The sequence below is a fragment of the Ixodes scapularis genome, unplaced genomic scaffold (assembly GCF_016920785.2).
Source record: "Ixodes scapularis isolate PalLabHiFi unplaced genomic scaffold, ASM1692078v2 PGA_scaffold6__148_contigs__length_123643588, whole genome shotgun sequence".
NCBI lineage: Eukaryota > Metazoa > Arthropoda > Arachnida > Ixodida > Ixodidae > Ixodes > Ixodes scapularis.
Genome location: NW_024609881.1, coordinates 107,980,939 through 107,999,837, shown reverse-complemented (window position 1 = coordinate 107,999,837; position 18,899 = coordinate 107,980,939). Strand labels below are relative to the sequence as shown.

The window sequence follows — 18,899 nt, the reverse complement described above, 5'->3', positions numbered from 1 at the left end:
TAAATACTAATAATCAATCGAGTTATACAAGTTTTAAATGGCCTTCAAGGTAACGCGTATCGACTGATAGATATATTAGTAACACATGTACCACACGACTCTTCGCGACACTCACGAAGGATACCAGAAAAATTGCCGTGACGTCATAAATTAAATAAAGCGGCAAGAAATATAAATAAAAACTCGCGCGGTCTATTCTTTGCAGTGACGAACTTCGTCCGTAATTTTTGCAGGCGGCGGCCAAAATGCGGCATTATTTTTCTGCGCTCCATTTCAAGGCCGAGTCGCCGCACCGCAACGACTCCGGCGTTCTGGCGGCGGCGGAGCAGGCGCGCAGCGCGCTCTCCCCCCAGCCCTTCCCCTTCTCCGTGGCCCTTTTTTTTTGAAGCCTAATTTTGCACACGCGGTGTTCTGCGCTGACTTGGTGGAGTTGGTGGGGGGCAAGTTTTTTTTCCTTCCTCCCGGCCCAGGAAAAATTGTGATCGCTATGGACACATCGTCTCCCGAAGGCCAAGTGGCTCCGGACAATTGGGAGGAACACAGCGAGGAGATCGGCGACGACGACATCTCCAAGTCCTTCTCAAAGTTGAACGTGGACGCACCGCCATTTGTGCCTTCTTTCGCCACCTTGCAGATGGCACAACTCGACCCGCAGGAGAAAGACGGCGACGACTCGCCGTCCGGTAAGTCCTCGGCCCCCGAAGCCGAGTCCGTGCCGCCCTACTCCGCCGTCCGATCCGCTCGAAAACGGGATCGGAGGGGCCGGTCGCTCCGATGGAGGCTCCCCGCCTCGTCCGCTCGGCGCGCGCTCGTACCCCGCTCGTACCCGCAGTGGCCGGCTAGACTTCCCCAAAGAGCGGCCCGTCACAAGGCCGCGTGTTTTCCCGACGCTCGCGACGGAGCTAGGCTTACGTCGCCGGTCCGACGTGTCATTCACCTCGCACTACGGTCGTCGTCGCAGCAGTTAGTGACTGGCGTAGTCTGACACGTGGGTTCGACAAAGGCTGTGCCGCCTTCCCCCCTTCCCTTCCCTTGCGGATTGTAGTCTGGAGCGTTGCTTCCCGCGTTGAGAGATTACTTATCCCCCCCCTTTCCCAGCCCTTCTTTTTTTTATACTTCCCTCCACCGACGTGTCGCAATGTGCTGACGTAGCAGCAGCCGGGAGATTCCGTCTTTGACCAGACGCGTGCGTAGTTTGCTTTGTGTGCCCCGTCCACGACCACTGACTGCGTCGACGGGCCCGGACTACTGACACCACGCTCGGTACGGGCAGCGGTTGTCACCCCTAGCTCGGCAACGTGGCCCTTTGGATGTTTTTCGGGTGTCACGCGGTTACACCACGCTTGCCTCGTGTCGTGATTGCCACCCCGTGCCTCGCAAGGCCACCGCAGTCGCCGAGACAGCTGGTGGTTGTCGTCCAACGCTCGTTTGTTCTCGTTTTCCAGACAAAAAAGACAGCGACCGGGAAGATTCGGCAAGCATGGACGACTCTCCGGCAGGTGAGGACACTTGTCAGCTTTTTCTTCACGGGTTGCGTGAAGGCCGCGGCTGCTGGCGCCGTTTGTGGGCCGAGGAATTTGAACATCGTTCAGTCGTACGCGCGCGCGCGCTTGGCCCAAGTTTATGGGACGTTTTGCTCGGGGGCGAGTGATTGTGTTGTTTGTATGTTCAGACAGTGGGATGTTCGTTTGCACCAAAGGGCATCTCGTGTGTGTAGATAAGATTTGTAGCTTGCTCAGTACGGCTGCTAGCCTGCGGTTTTGAACGGGCATCACACAGCAGTGATATACCGCTGCATGCTGGAGCTACTGAGCAAACCAGACCCCTACAGTTTCTTCATAACTGGCTGGTTGAGCCTACAACACATACAGCTCCCAATGTCGTCTGCCTCCCCTCATCTGGATGAGATACAGATTCACAACAGTGGGTTTCTTCTTGACAGTAAAATAAGACGAGGGAAGTGCCAAGCACCCTTAGAACGTTGACATGTTCTGGTCACATTGACACATTCTAATCTTGCTGCCGCCCCACAGAAATGACGGTGTAATCCCTCGAACATGTGGGAGTGAGCTCTTTGCTCTAGCGGGGCAATTCAAACGGAATAGAGGGGAATGATGGAGCAACTTTCTAGCTTCGTTGGTGGCACTAATGCGTGTTCCAGAGAGTGGTTGCCGTTTCGTAAGCGTACCGACGCCACTACAAATGTGGTGTCTGTTTGCTGCCATAAATCATGCAAGAAGCACTAAAAAGGATTCTGGGATCGTCTGTGCTTGGTCATAACTGGTTCTACAGGCCCTAAGCATTATAAAATTACAATCATGTGACGCCGATTTTTTTATTAAAAACGTGATGAAAGGTTGGGAGACACCACTTTTGGAGCGGATATTTCTGCTCGGGGAAAGGCGGAGCAGCAGCAGTGTCAGCGCAGTGACGGTGGGCGCTCGTCAACCAATCGCAAGCCTATTCTCTTGGGAAGGCAGCTTGCGATTCACTGCTGATTGCTCATCTTCACCGTGCTGACACAGCTGCTGGGGCACGCCCCGCCTTTCCCGAGTAGAAAAATTCGCTCGGAAAGGGGCGTGCCCCAACCTTTCATCACATTTATAATGAGGAAATTGGCGTTACATCATTGGAATTTTTAAGATGCTTAGAGTTTGTAGAATTGGTTATGACCAAGAACAGACCTTTAATGTGGGTACTCCGCTGTATTGACTAAAGTTTCGAGGACAAACTGTATGAATACGTATATTTTTGCCTCATTGGTATAGATGATTTGGGGGGGGGGGGGGGGGGGGGGGAGGGAGGGAGGAGGAGGAGGAGGGGGAGGGGGAGGTGTCCATATCGAGACATGACTATCAGCATGGGTGACTCTTGGACCCTAGGTTGCCATGCAAATTGTGTGCCCTGCATTGCATACATGACAGATTTGGGACTTGTACAGGAGATAGGCACTTTTCTCTGGGCAGCTCGCTTTTTCATCACAGGCTTGTTCATTTGCAACAAACATATGGAGTACACCAACTTGCACCTACACTTAAAACATGTGCAGACAGTTTGAGCTATTTGATTTGCTTGGAATGAAAAGTGCAGTGTGTTGCAATGCTCCAGTGTGCCGCTTTGCCCTACACACGACGGTGTTGGCAGAGATGTCAATCTGGGGTGTTCTGGATGCGGCTTTACTTTGGCTCGTGAGGTAACCTTTTGCCGAGGAAGGTTCTGGCAGCTTGTCTGGCTCGAGTCTTGAGGGTGTATGTATTTTAGACAGTTGCATCACTCTTGGCTGTCCTTCAAGCTGCATGAACACCTGTGCAGCGCACTGCAAGAGCTACGTCCTCGTTGTGATATTGCTGGAAGTCCCATAAGCAGTGTGGAAAGCGGCTTCCCTGATCGCTTTACGTGTGCAGACTGGGAGTGCGTGACCCTGGAGGACAGCCCGGCAGGAGACCAGACGCCCTCGACGGGGGATGAGGAGGAGCGCATGGAGCTCTCCTCCAAGCCCAAGAAAAAGCCCCTCAAGGACGAGGACCAGGGGCCCCGCAAGGAGCACATCAACGTCGTCTTCATTGGGCATGTCGGTGCGTGCCCCTCCCTGTCCTTGGCTATGCCCGGTCTCGGAAGGTGGAGGGCTGTCTTTTTGAGCACGAGTTCTTGAACTTCGTAATCTCCAGGAATGCCTCTCTCTCTGGGTGGATGGCTGAAGAATCGGTCTCAACATTTATGAGATGAAGCAGTGCTGAAGCTTGTGTCTTGTAAACATTAATGTACACACTAAAAAATGTCTGCCCCGTGGTCTGGCATCAATAAAGGCCCCAGGTCTTCTAAAACAGCGCTTAAACTCGATACACTTTACTTATGACCGAGGGAATGGGGAAACTCTTGAGGATCCTCTGAGGAGGGTTTGTGGAACCCAGTGTGAGAATCCGTGTTTCTGTTCTCGAAGCTTCAAAATGTCCTTGACCTCCTTGCTTCAAAATGAGTTGTCTTTTTCCGATTCACTCGCTATTTTAGCGGGCCTGAGCCACTTGTTGATGCACAATTAGCAGTCGGACACTCCCTTGTATATGCATTATTGTAGGCTTCTGCGGCCGTTCTACTGCATCAATGCCAAGACCGGGGGTTTTAGTCTGGACACTTGACGAAAAAGTTTGCGAAGAATTCGACTACCGTGATTGGTCGGCGCCAAGGTCTAGCGTAGCACCAGCCAGTCACTGCCGCCGAATTCCTTGCCATCTTTTTCGCCATGTGTCCGCATTAGGGCCCCAGGAAGGGGTTCCTTGAGTATGCATCGCTTGCAGGCGGTGGGCTCTTGTGCAGGATTGTACCTTGTTCCAACTGGCCAAGGAACGAAAGCTATGGTCCTCGGCGAGCCATTTGGAGAGGAGGACTGAGGCATGCAACTCCATAGTGTGGGAATGCACTCCTTGTGTGGAGAGCTGTTGCATGCTTTGCTCTCCGACGGGCTTAAGGGGCCCTAACTTTTGCCTGCCAGGTTACGCTGACAGAGTATGGGACTGCGCGAAGGATCAGTTTAAAGTGTAAGTAGCAGTTTGTCCATGGTCTCCACAATCTATTTTTTTTCTGTGGTTCAATCTTGCCTTTCAAAACTAAAGAAATCTTTGCCTCTGGGCCAGCTTGCTAGAAGTAGCGTCTTGGCTAATGGTGCGCAAAACAAAATTCCACCCAAGCTAGTGCACAAGCTGGGTGGCAATTGCGCTCGTGCGGCCCAGTATTTCTTTTATGCGGTCTCTGCTTAAACGCCGCTTCTGGCAAAGCCGTCCCCGGCGTTTGCGGTTTGGTGCCTTTCGGGGAGGGCCGGCTAACGGACGTCCCATCCGCAGACGCGGGCAAGTCCACCATCGGGGGCCAGCTGCTCTACCTGACGGGCATGGTGGACAAGCGGACGCTGGAGAAGTACGAGCGCGAGGCGAAGGAGAAGAACCGAGAGTCGTGGTACCTGTCCTGGGCTCTGGACACGAACCAGGAGGAGCGGGACAAGGGCAAGACGGTGGAGGTGGGCCGGGCCTACTTTGAGACGGAGAACAAACACTTCACGCTGCTGGACGCCCCGGGCCATCGGTCCTTCGTGCCCAACATGATTGGGGGCGCCTGCCAGGCGGACCTGGCGGTGCTGGTCATCTCCGCCCGCAAGGGGGAGTTTGAGACGGGCTTCGAGCGGGGCGGCCAGACGCGGGAGCACGCCATGCTGGCCAAGACGGCCGGGGTGCGACACCTGGTCGTCCTGGTCAACAAGATGGATGACCCCACCGTCGAGTGGTCCGAGGAGAGGTGGGTGCCGGCCGCGTTTTATTTTCCTCGGGACCTTTATTCCGTTTATGCACTTGAGACCGCGTGCCTTAATAAGCACATGCAAAGGAAATAATCTTTTTTAAACAGCTTAGATGGAAAGAGATTGTCATAAAATAAATTTACAAAAACGAAAAAAAAAAAAAAAAAAAATTTGGAGCTATATTTACGGCGCGAGACGAATTTGTAGTTGGTGCCCGCGGGAGCTGGCGCACAGGTCTATCGCGTGGTGCTTGGCCTCTCAAGAACTTCCTTTGGGCTCTAAAAGATTAGTTTTTTTAGTTTTTATCTAGTAATCTTAGTTGTTTTGTTGCACTTCAAGCGAAGATGAGTAAGTGACTTTTAGAGACCACGGGAAGCTTCCAAAAAGAGCGCAGGCACCCGTCGTACCTGCCTTGTCTCCCATGTTACCTGGCATTCTTCCGAATTCTGACCAATTTTGTATGATTGACAAGAAAATCTGGAAAACACCAATTACCCCCCCCCCCCCCCTTTCCTGCACTTAAAGACCGACGACCAGTTCGCGCTTTCCACTTTTCTCCCTCTTCCTCCTCTCCCCCTTTCTACTCTGTCCACCGTTGCCTGTTTCCTCCCCCCAGGGTGAGGAGGATCTTCTGCCTTGCAGAATCTAGAGTCTGGTCGTCGGCCTTTAAACAAGGAGTTTTTGTCGTTGCAACAAACTGCTGCAATGATAGCGAGGCCCAGGTGTATCCCGCTAGCGTGAGCAGTGCAATATAAATGTAATGAAGTTGTTTTTATGTAAATAGGTTGCCAATATTTCTTTTTTAAAAAAAAGGTTCCCCCCTCCTTTTCCTCCTTCTCCAACCCCAATTCTCCCGGACTTAGTTTCTCCGAACTTGGCAGGTATGCCACGTGATAAATAGGGGCCACTTTTTTGCGGGTGCCAACTACAAATTCCTTTCAAGCCAAAAAATACAGCTCAAAAAGCTTTTCTTGTTCGTTGTAAATTAGTTTTAGGACTTCCTTTTCTCATTCAAAATGCTCCAAAAAAAAAAAAATTTTTTTTTTTCTTTGCATGTGTTTTTTAAAGTCTTGAAGACGATTTTATTTAATTTTTTAAATGGTGTTTTAGGCTTCTTGGGAACCTAGCGTGCTGCCCAATTTTTTGTAGACATTGGTGATGCGTATTGCCGTGCCTACGAAAGAACTGAAGAAACCGAAGCTGAACTATCTCCATTCTCATTTCTGGGCCTCCGAAAACGGAGGTGACGTAGGGAGTGACGTCAAGTGTGGATAGTCGGTATAGCTAGTATTTAGGGGATCGAGATTCTGGTTACTGCGGTGGGTCATAGCGGCGCGGTCATTTCATCGAATCTGTCCACATGGATGACAATGCCGCTCTCGCGAGTGAGTTCGAGCTTCAGTTCAGTGACCTAACACCAACAGAACGGGAGTACCGTATTTTTGCGATTCTAAGCACCCCCCCCCCCCCCCCATTTCAAACATAAACACCTGAAAAAAAGTTTGCATGCGAAAGTAAGCACCCCCCTCCCAACAAGAAATTTGTGATCGGAGACACCGGCATCGCCAAGCGCCGGATGAAGCTGCGTCGCGATTCTCGCTACGCACTCGGGCTGATCGGCAATGCCGATGAGACCCCTGTGTACATAGACATGCCAAGGACGTGCACCGTGAACCCAGTAGGCGCCCGAGCAGTGCGTACGACTGGCTATGAGAAGCAAAGGGTGACCGTAATGCTGTGCATCACAGCTGACTGTCGGAAACTTCCACCCTACATCATCCTCAAAACACTAGTCGCGAAAGCAACTAGTCAACGGTGGTGCAAACTGAAGGCAAGCGGGCTACTCTCGAGTCTTTATTTATTTCCCTTAGAAAATTTATTCTTTCATTTTGATTATATTAAATTCATATTTCTTGTGCAAATTTCGTATTTTCGGGGCATATTCCGAATCTAAACACCCCCCCCCTTTGAACATCGCGGGTGTGAAAAAAAGGGAGTGTTTAGAATCGAGTAAATATGGTATGTGTGTGGCGGGCTCCGCCATCACCCGACAGAGACCGCCCAGCCGGCAACGAGCGGCCCGCAGGCTTTGTAGCAGTGAGCAACATTTGCGCGGGTGAGACAACAGCGGCGCGTTGCCAAAGGACGGGGACGCGGGGGCGATGCCGAGGGGAAAGTGGCAGCGACCAAGCCGTTCCGGGAACCGGTTCTTCCGCGGGTGACTCTCCCAACAAGGAGAAAATAAACAGCACCGTTTTTGGTTTTCACCAACGTCGGACGTCCTTTCGTCGTCAAAGAACACGAACAGCAACCGACACGTGAAAACTAGCGTCGCCCGAACAGATACTGGTCTTCAGTCGACTTGTGAAGAGCCATCTACAGCGCATAAATTTGGCATGACTACCACTTTGCAGAATCCTTCGAGCACCGTGTTTCCAAAGTACCATATTTTCCGGGCTATAGTCTGCGGACTATACATGTTTAAAAGTTGAAATTTCTGGCTGTGCAGACTATCTACGCGTGCAGACTATACAGGAATTATGTTTTTCAATATCGTTGATTTTGACGAGACGGGACGGATTTTGTGAATAAAAGAGTATGTTATTGATAATTTATGTATATTGTAGGCTTTTTTTGTGAGCTAAGCAAACATACATATGTCAAGGTGTGCTGCATATGAAAACAATTTCGTGTCGACTAAGCACCAGGTGCGGACTATGCACTGGGTGCGGACTACGCAGCGGGTGCGGACTATCCAAGCAAAAACTTTCATTTTTGACCCCAAATTTGCCTCTGCAGACTATACACCGGGTGCGGACTATAGTCTGGAAAATACGGTAAACACAACACAGACTTCTGAAACCAAAACGAAACGTCTCCAGCGTGTCCCGCGCAGAGTTCTTTTTTTTTTAATTTATTTTGTTTGCCCATAGTTGCTCGTTCGTTTTGCGTCCAGCGTAGCAAAGAGAAAGACAATTATGCTGTTTTATTTACGGTTTAGTAATCATTTTTGGTCCGATTCATACTTTTCGTGGTTATTCAATCGGAAATTAGAACAGTATTCCTAAAAATTGCGAACCAAAACGTGACGAAGGGTACGTCTCTCGTTTCGACCAATCGCAATGCGTCTCTTATGATGTTGCGCTTCTCGGCACCGCATCGGTCACGTGAGCATACCTGCCAACTCTCCCGAATTGTCCGGGAGCCTCCCGAATTTTTATCACATCTCCCGATTGTACGGACCCGACCTCAAATCTCCCAAAAAGTATCTGCCGTAGTTTTTTTTTTTTTTTTTTTTCATGATGTTTTATTGTTATAATCGTGACGCGTGTGTTGTTGTACGTTACTCGAGAGTAGCTTTAGGTTACTCTGGCGGGTTACCACGTGACAACTGAGAGCAGTAGCGAGGGTAGATTTTCAAACGCCAAGGTACGAAACCACTCCTGAAGTTAGAGCGCATTTTGGAACACGGCTAATATGACCATGGGTGCGTTAGGCTTCAGTTGGCTTTGTCAGGTCGTCTAGTGAGGTGCGGAACGTCAAACTACTCTTTGTGTTTCTCCGAGTTTAGTTGGAACCACCGATCTGTTGGAATGATCTTGCTTGTATTACTGTACTTGCAAGTATTTCTGAGTTCATATGCGACTGAGTTTCCGTGCTTGGTCGCTTCGTGGAAAGCTGACGAGTATGGATTCTGTACCATGTGCGCCTGTGATGTGTGAGTGTTTCGCACGGCGGCAAGCTTGGCATCAAGATACACACTGCTTCTCGAAAGCATCAGAACCATGCTTGTGCCGTAGAAGGGCAGGGCACCACCAGCAGTTTACTCCAAAACAACTGCGAAAACTGTGTGATTCGTGCAGAGTGCCTCTTCACGGGGTTTCTTGTCAGAAAAAACGCAAAAGTTTCACCCCCCTTGTGCGCGCGGCGGTCTCCCTAATTTTTATGTTGCTAGGTTGGCAGGTATGCGCGAGCTTTGCTTCTCCTGGCTTCTCCAGCAACTCTTGGGGCGTCGCCCCAGTCGATCCCAGTATGATATTACCGCGACTGTTTGAATGATTTGCTTGGTACGCAAGCGCCGGTTTCGGCTGAAATTTGGGCAACGTGGCCCGAGACGTGCCTGGAATCCAGTTCAATCGCCAAAAAGATGTCCGAAATTGCCTTCATTGTCCCTTGAAAGCCTCTTGTATTCTCGCAGTTTTGGTACCGTTCTTCCTGTCTTGGCTTGGGAAACTCCTCACAATTTTATTGACTACCATTTCTCATAGATGGCATATATATTTGATCTCGCAAAAGCGACACAATTCTTTCTCTAGTGAAATGCAGATCCAGGGTCAGGTCATTGGCGGTGCTGGGAGGCCAGTGTGTTTTCTCGTTGTAAGAGATTGCAAAAACTCTGTCCTAGGCAAATGGAAATGTGTAAGTGGACTTTTACGCGTCCGATCAGAGACGGCTGCAATGTCGGGATTGTTTTTGTCGCCATTCTTTTGCCTTTACCAGTACGTTGCACATCTCTGCCAGGTGGTGGATAACTGCGCACACAGTGCGTGCTTTTAGTCTTCTACCCTCATGTTGCACCCAGTCCGAGTTGCCAGGCATTATGCAACTTGTGTGGGGTGATCCACCGAACACTGTACGAAATGCGTCCGGACCAGACCCTTGGTGCTCTAAAATGGGTAGCTCTAAAATGGGTAACTGCTACGAGGATGACCCATTTTAGAGTATGCAGTCGGAGGCTTCTTTCTTATGTCATCTCGGCTGCACGGTTGGTTTCAGGCTGCGTAGCGAGCCGTAATCGTCAAAGAGGGATCTCTGGCTAGCTTGCGATGTGGAAAGCACTTCCTTGGGCAACCAACCGCCTTACCTTCTGCGCGATCCAGTGCCTCGTTGGAGGCAGTCCCCGTGGCCTGCACCTCCTCCACGGCGCTGGGAGAGCAAACCTCCCACACGGTGTGTGAGCGGGTGGTCGCACTTCCTGACCACCCGTCTTCAGTGGCTGGGAGCACAAGCAGTAAATAGACGGATGGATGCATGTATGGATGGACAGGGCTGAGCCCTTAGAATCGGGACGGCCTCCGAGGACCGCCTCTTGTACAGTGGAATCTCGTTAATTCAGACTTGCGGATAATACAAACTAACATGCAGGTCCCGTCCTATCTGTCTCTAGGAAGAAAACTCCCAGTACTTCAAACTCTGCATTATTCTAACTTTTTGGTCCCCTTCGAGTTCGCATTAACGAGATATTACACCACAACGCATTTGCAGCGTGAACCGCGGCGTAAGGGTGGCGTCGGTGCGGGCCCGCGAAGGCTCGTGTCTTAGTGACCGAAGGGGCGTCCCCCCGGTGCAGGTACAACGAGTGCAAGGAGAAGCTGGTGCCGTACCTGCGCAAGTGCGGCTTCAACCCCAAGCAGGAGCTGACGTTCATGCCCTGTTCGGGGCTCACGGGTGCCTTCCTGTTGGAGGTGGCACCCCCCGAGGTGTGCCCCTGGTACCGGGGGCCACCCTTCCTCGAGTACATTGACGGCCTGGCCCCCCTGGGACGCAGCTCCGAGGGACCCTTCCGCATGCCCGCCGTCGATAAGTACAAGGTGCGTGGCCCGTCGGGCCCAGTCTTGAGAGAAACCGTCGATTCGAAAGTTTAGCGCGGCGCGCGTTTACTGTATTCTTTGGTTGGGTGACAAACAAAGGTGCCTCGGCATCCCTTGCATTAATCCTGGTTCGGCGATAATTGTCGAAGAGTAATTGTTTCCGATTGCAGAGTTTCATTTTTTGTAAAAAGTTGCGAAGTGAAAAAGTGTTTTGTCTGTGGATGGTGCCTTGTAGAAGACAAAGCGTTCTTTGCTTGCTTAGATTGAATTTCTCCGCGAGGTCCCGTTTCGACTCGCTCAGGAATCCAAGGTATCGCTCCCCGAGTTGTGATCTAGATGTTGCTCTGTGAGGTCCACACTACTGGGTGTTTGTGAGAAATCTGAACCTGGCTTTTTGCACCTCAAAAATAAACTGACGTTGCGGAGAGCTCGAACTCCGTCAAAGCGTAGCCCCAGCCGTTTGAGCAAGGTGCCAAAGTTTCAGCACTAACCGTTATCTTATTCAAAAGTTGTGAGCGATTTTCTGAACATTTCAATGGGAAAATGGCAGCTGACGGAGCTCTCGAACACATGGAGCTCTTTGGCTCAAGAAACCGAAAATGGGTGAAAATGGGCCCCAATTTTCTCATTGAAAATTTCAAAAAATCACTTACAACTTCTAAATTAGACAACGGTTGGTGCTGAAACTTTGGCATCTTGCTCGAACGCCTGGGGCTACGTTCTCACAGAGTTTGAGCTCTCCGCAATGTCTCGTTCATTTTTGTGGTGCGAAAACCCGGGTTCGGATTTTTCACGAGCTCTCGGTAGATCTCGTTCTGTGGAGTCCAAATTAGATCTCGCTCTGCGAGGTCCAGCCTAGATCTCGCTCCAAGATTCAAACTGGATGTTGCTATGTGAATTTCAAACTAGACATTGTTCTGCGAGATCGAAGTAAGTGTTTCTCTGTGAAATTAAAGCCGGATGTTGCTCGGTGATATTCAAACTAGATGTTGCTCTGTGGTATCCAAACTAGATGTTGCTCTGTGGTATCCAAACTAGATGCTGCTCACAGATCCAAACTAGTTCTTGCTCCGTGATCTCTGAACTAGATCCGACTTTGCGAGGTCCAGACGAGATCTTGCTTTGTGAGACGCAACTTTTATCGCGCTCTCGCGGCGACTGTTGTCGCGGGACGCTGACTTGGGGCCGTGCCCTCTCCCAGGACATGGGCACGGTGGTGCTGGGCAAGGTGGAGTCCGGCTCCGCCCGGCGGGGCCAGCAGCTGCTGCTCATGCCCAACCGCAAGACTGTGGAGGTGCTCCAGCTCTGGTCGGACGAGGACGAGACGGCACTCATCACCTCGGGAGAGAACGTCAAGGTCAAGCTCAAGGGCGTTGAGGAGGAGGTGAGTCCCGGAATCAAGTCGCCGTAAGCTCAGCGTACCCCGAACGTGTCCCCGCCCGCCGTCTCCGTCGTGTCCTCGTTTGTGGACCCTAGGTTTCTGCTCGGCGACGTCGTAATGTGTTGCCTGAAACAATCTTGGCAGTGACACGGCAGCAGAGGTGGATGTGGTAGACGGCCGTTTCGCTGCAGGTTGCTCTCCAAATCAATATTTCTCGCAAAATTAAGCAGATGCGAGGTGGCATGCTACAACGATGGCAACACGTGGGTTCGCTCCCCCTTTTTAAGGTAGGGCACTACTCGAAAGGGTAAACTTCTGAATCTTTGGCTCGGGTATATGAAATTGACAGTAGTGGCAGTTGCGAGGCAGAATGCAGTGCAAAGCTTTATCTGTGTACATGCATTGTTAAAGAAATTAATTTTTATCAGGAACACACTGACATTGTTCAGGACAACTATTCTTAGAAACCTAATGTAATACTCAACATTTTTCTTTGCTAGATACACAGAAGAATGCCTGCAGAGTGCAACTGTGAAAACAAAATTTCCAAAAAGTTGTTTTTTATGTCAACATTGCGCTGAAAATTTTCACTAATTTTTTTTACTCGAATGTTGTCGGTAAAGTTAGACATCTTTTTATAAAAGACATCCACAATGTAAAAAAAAAAAGATGCCACAGTTGCATTGCCCATTAAAGTCTAGTTAGGAAAAACAATGAGTGAGCCTTTCCTTTCTTTTGAAAAGTCCCGTTACCAAACAATAGCTTTCCCGACGCCAAATTTATGTCAAAGTGGAATGGAGAAGTAGGCGTTCAGAGCGCTTGAACCTCTACCTTTTCCTTTAGTACGGTGGACCGAAAATAGTTTATAAAAAATGTAACTATGCAGTGTACACGGATAAAACTTTCTGGGAATGCTCTCTAGATGCCGGTGGATGTAAATAGCATTTTTCAAAATCTACCGTTTTTGCAGAGATATAAGTTTTTCTGAATGGCGTTCCCCCTTAACGTGGCTTCCGCGGCCAACCGCCAGGATCGTCGCATCCGACGGCGGAACACTCCTGCCACATCGCTTGTTGCCACCCGGAGACCGCTTTCGATGCAGGGGCGGCGCAGTACGCCGAATGCGCCGGCCGGAGGCGCAGTGTGGGTGCCGTAGTCCCGCCCCTGACGGCGCATTGCGGCACTTTTGCAGGAGGTCTCCCCGGGCTTTGTGCTGTGCGACACCGTGCAGCCGTGCAAGATGGGCAAGATCTTCGACGCACAGGTGGTGATCCTCGAGCACAAGTCCATCATCTGCCCCGGCTACAGCGCCGTGCTACACATCCACGCCGCCATCGAGGAGTGTTCCGTAAAGGTGGGCGGCGGCGACAAACGCCCTTGCGGAGCGCGTTTCGTCTGGGGAAGTCCGAGACGACGTTCGTGCCAGCATCTCCCGTCCGGGTAGTGGGAAAAGAGTTTGGCGCACCCTGGAGGGGACCTCCTTTCCCGTTTGTCACGGGCTTGACTTCTTGGGAAAACTTTCATTCTATGCGCGAGCAACGTCCGAAAATGCGTAGACCGGGTGCCCGCGGCGAGGACGGCCCGTTTTGCACGTCGCCTCGGCTGCACGTCGGGGCTTTGGGGGTGCGGCGCGGCACGCAGTTGTCTGAAAGGGATCTCCGGCTAGCTTGCAACGAGGAATCCGTTCCTTTGGGGAAGTTTCGCGGATCGATCCAGTGCCTCGTTGGAGGCAGTCCCCGTGGCCTGCACCTCCTCCATGGCACTGGGAGAGCAAACCTCCCTCGCTGCATGTCGAGCGGGCGGCCACGTCTCCTGGCCGCCTGCCTGCAGTGGCTGGGAGCACAGGCCCGCGAGAGACCTTGCTTAGAGTGGGTGATTTAGTGTATGTGGTGGGATCTGGACGTCGCGGGGTTTTGGCCTTCATTTAAGGGGGGACATGGGCGTAAGTTTAAAAATTTTTTTAAAAAATTCATTTTTCAATTTTGAGGTTTTTGGTATTCAAAATATATTATACACCCTTACACTAAATTTCATAACCATGCACCAAATAGTTACGTTGATATAAAATATTTTCGACACGTTGTAAAGCAGTAACATAGTTAAGGAGTGCAATGTTTGAATGCATTTTTCTCAGTTCCGCTTTTTGCTGCAAATTTCATACGAAGGAATCTTTTGTTCGAAGGTAAAGATATTCCGATATCACAATCGAGATGTTTCTGAACTGAAATTTACTGGGGAATCGGGCTATCTACTTTATTTTGTTTTAAGTTGAAGTCCTCATTGAGAAAAAACTATGTTTTCAAAAATTGACATAGGACAGATATACATCTCATATTTTGAGGTAATCACTCTTCCCGAAATATTTACATTTGAGCTATAAAAACTAGATAGCCCGAAGTCCCACATCCCCCACTTTATATTCAAGCACTCAAAATGGTACTTAATAGCTTCATTTGCATATCATAGATTTCTTAATGAAGAGTGACACATCTTTTTATGCAGGTATGTAAAGTTGTCCTAGAGAGCTGAAAGTTTGCACAGTACACATACATCTGAAGTGAAATCTCCCCTGCAAATTTCATTCCGATCACTTGGGTAGTTCAGAAGTTCAACCTCTAGCCAGTGTCCCCCCCTTAAGGAGAAACGCCGTTCTTGGAGCTTTCGCCCCTATTGTTTGGTGGTACTCGAGGAAAGTGCAAGAGCTTGTTATTTTTTTCTTTTTCTGGTTGCAAATATCTGGTCGGTTTTTCGGTCAGCAGTACGGTCTTCGGGATACTTAAAACTCTCCTGCCTTTGTTTTCAGGAGTAAGGAAACATTTACTGAACAAGAAATTATGTTTAATCCGTGGCTAGATACTGCACAGTATAAAAAATACAATGTTGGAAGTACTTTCGAGATTGAACCATTATTACTGATTCTACAATGCATTGAAGGTAAGCGTCCAGTATGTGACAACTGAGTAATAAAATAATGGATCATTTTAAAAATTTCCTAGGCTTATAGTAAGAAATCTGCTCATAATATTGTATGACTCGCATATTTATCAACATACGGCAGGAAAAAGTTGTTTCTATCTGCCCTAGTTGATGAGTCATCCGTTTTGCAAACATGCAAGGAGCCCAAGATTTGTGCTTTGAGATAATGCCGTTTTAGCATAAACTTCCATGCAAATTCAGCCTGTACAGATGTTAAAAAAAAATTACATTATTGATCTAATACTGATCCACAAAACTACACTTGCTAAAATAACTAAATTTTAAAATCGCCGCTTAAAATTTTAAAATTCCCCTCAATCTCGTTGATCCCCACGTGGGATTGAGGGAAAATACTATTTATTGAACTGTCAGGTCTGAGAAGGGTTTTCTCACTTGATAGTATGTGCTCGAATAGACTGCACAGGTTACTTGGATTAATATCTGCTGTACATGCAATGCAAAAAAAAAAAAAGTATAATTTTTAAAAAAAAATTTATTACAAACATTGGTTGTTTCAAGATAACTTTAACTAAAACTACCTCAGGTTTATTTTGAAGAAACTGCATCTGTGTGGAAACTATATGCTCTGAAGATGTCTGTGTGTAGGCACACGCCAACACTTGGCAACTCTGAGCAAATAGTGCAACAACAGTGTTTCGAAAGTCACAAGGTCCTCCTGGGCCAGTTAATATAGGGGAGCAGTGAAAGCGTTTGGAGAGGGGAGCGTATATCAATAGATTGCAGCTTGCCTCACTTTGAATGGCTCACTGGTGCAGCAGCTTTCGCCCTTTCCAAAGTTGCTCCGAAACGCAGCAGAATTCCACGAGTCCTAGCCACAGACGCGCATGTACGCGGCGTGAAGGCCAATCCTTTCTGTAGACTACCAGGGTCGTCCGATCAGCTGACGGTGCTTTTTTGGTGACAAGGGCTCGCACAGTGTAGACAGAGTTGGTGCAAGTTGAGGCTACCGTGACAGCAGTTTCGTGAAAACGGCGTTTGCTCAAAGAAAAGCTGCTGAGCCTTCAGGATTGCACCATTGAGCTTCGAAAACTATGCCCCCCCTTACAATGCGACATATTCAGCATGTGCAGTCATATCTGCCCTCTTGCTCACAACTGTACAAGCAATTATTTTTTTTTTAATTATTATTTGAGAATTGGATTGCTATCAGCAAAAATTCTAGTGTGATGGAGCGTGATAGTTCGGGGTTCCAACTGACCTATGATACTTTGTACTCATCAGTACTGCATCTTAACGAAACTTGAAAAGCACCAATGTCACATTTGCTCCGCATAGTGCATTGCATGTGCGGGGTTGCATCTACTCGCGGTGCTTGTAGCTCCATTTCATACATCGGGCGACCGTGAGTGGTAGATTGTGGCCCCGCTGTTGCCTGAAGCTTGTGCCCGCTGCGATGTGCAGATGATCATCTGCCTGGTGGACCGCAAGACGGGCGAGAAGAGCAAGACGCGGCCCCGGTTCGTGAAGCAGGACCAGATTGCCATCATGCGCATGGAGTGTGCGGGGGTGGTCTGCATGGAGCCTTTCAAGGAGTTCCCACAGATGGGGCGCTTCACCCTCAGGGACGAGGGTGAGTGCCCCCCAAATCACTCTGCTCACCCGCGATATCATGAATCCAGGCTCGCTGACGGGATGAGAAAGATGGGGATGGGTTTTAGTTGTCTCGCCTCCAGCGCGAGCTTCCCAACACTGGCGCAAGCTAGACTGCACCACATGTATCGACTAGTTAGGACGCTACTTCTACAGGCCTTGTAGGCGGAGAGCTAGTCGTCTGCTTGCGCAGGGGTTGCAGTGAGGTAGGAATGAAACGAGGTTCTGATTAGCTTTGGTTGGGTTAGATGCTCGATGCCTCAGGTCTACCCACCGTTATTTTGTTTTCAATCGACCAATTAGCGGTGTTCTGACATCATCGCGACCTGTGTGCAAGAAGCAGACTAGAGGGTCTTGTCTGTATTGCTTCGCTGCATCGACGCAGAGATTCAGAGGGATTTCTCGAGATCAAAGCGACAACCCCGTGGCTGAGACGCGTCCGTCGCTTGCAGGCCGCACCATCGCCATTGGCAAGGTGCTGCGGGTGGTGGAATGACTGGGAGCAGAAACGGACCGTCCTCCCAGCTCGCAGCAGACAGCAGACGAGAGTGCCGCCACCACCACCTCCACCAACTCAGCCGCAGACGCCTGGGGCCAGCCGTCGCCCCGCGGCGGCACGAGGGGCTGCGGAGGCGGCACACGGGCCGCGGCACCGCGGCGGGCAACCGCGCCCGCCGCCGCCGCCGGCGGATGACCGACGTGGGTCCGGCGTCGGGGTTGCTCCAGGCACGGGGACGGGGGGGGCGCGCCGGCCGTGGTTGAGACACGGATTTAAAGGCGGCCGGGACGCGCTTCGCTAGCGGCCACCCCGCACTCCGGGCAGACGTCGGCGCCGCCGTGGCGCCCGGGACGCGCCCCCGATTGGTGTGTTTTCTCCGTCCTACGGAGTGGTTCCCTCGATTCAGTGCCGTGACGTTGTCTGCTGCCACTTCGAGACCACTCTTGATGTACGGGCTGGACAGGACACTGAACACGCCCGTCGGGGACGCGTTTCAGGTGCCATAGCGCCGCGTCGGGTGACACCCGAACCGCCGACTCGAGCGCCCCGGGCCTGGATCAATTCTTGCGCCGTCTGCAGACTGCTAGCCGGTCCGAATGGACGCCATCGGCTGCTTACCTTTTGTACAGACTTTCTTTTCTTTCTTTCTTCCCCCCCGTGTCTTCTGTTCTTGGATTAGGAATGGTCTCGTCCTTCCCTCCTTGCTTTTTTTTTTTCTTCTTTGTGAACATTTTAGTGGTTGTTGCCCCGTCGATATGCAGGACGGGGCTTTTTTTTTTTTTGTGGGTGCCACCGACGGGTGTTTGCGTCATCTTTTTTTTTTTTTTTTTTTTTTTTTTTTCTGAAGCTGCAGTCTGGTCTTTTTCGATGCCGTGCAGTTTTTACGGGGGTGCAAAAGAGCCATTGGAAATTGTCGAGGTGGCGGTTGAATTTGCCCCGTATTGCATTGTTGGGGCATGGGATGTCTCTTGGGATTTGTTTTACTATCGCGAGAGAAAGATTGCCCATTTTTTGTTATGTTTTTATCAGCCTTTGGAAACAGAATAAAGGATGTTTATTCCAAAGTCTTACGAGTGAACTCTGGTTGACTGCTGGGACCTTATTCGAGACCTGGGGAGATGAGGTTTACTATGGTGATTTTAACCCCTGACTGCAACTTGAAAAATGTCTCCTGCCCCAGACTCTTAAAGGACCCATGAAACGAATTTTGGAGTGGAGTAAATCAATTTATATTGTGATTTTACTAATAGCACATCGTTCAGTGGGCCAAAAGAACAAAGGTAGAAAGTCAGAAGCCTGACTTTCGCTACGAAAATTTGCAAAACATAGCGGACTATTTCGTATCTCCTTCCCTTCGTAAACTCTCCGCCTTTTCACTGTGATACATCCGCGGACCCCGCAGCGCGTCACCGGGCTGCTAGCCACCATCACCGGGCCCCCGCAGCGCGTCACCAGGGCCCAAGCGCACGTCACACGACACCGGACCTCACTTAATCCCTTTACCCCTAAGCTGACATTGCAGTGGAAGCTACGCGCTTGCCGGACCAATCAGCC

General features: G+C 50.1%; 1 protein-coding gene across 2 annotated transcripts; it reads left to right on the top strand.

The window, feature by feature from the left end:
- The first annotated feature begins 192 nt into the window (after positions 1-192).
- LOC8050870 (eukaryotic peptide chain release factor GTP-binding subunit ERF3A) lies at positions 193-18,412 on the top strand. Of its 2 annotated transcripts, none has more exons than XM_002434509.5 (9): positions 193-683; positions 1,446-1,499; positions 3,405-3,575; positions 4,839-5,286; positions 10,638-10,878; positions 12,080-12,262; positions 13,452-13,613; positions 16,658-16,826; positions 17,299-18,412. In XM_002434509.5, the coding sequence occupies exons 1-9, from the start codon at positions 488-490 to the stop codon at positions 17,340-17,342; spliced, it is 1,668 nt and encodes a 555-aa protein (XP_002434554.1). In that variant the 5' UTR covers positions 193-487; the 3' UTR covers positions 17,343-18,412. The 2 variants fall into 2 exon arrangements, with proteins under 2 accessions (XP_002434554.1, XP_029843257.1); XM_029987397.4 differs by lacking the exon at positions 193-683 and adding an exon at positions 1,153-1,263.
- The last annotated feature ends 487 nt before the right edge of the window (positions 18,413-18,899 follow it).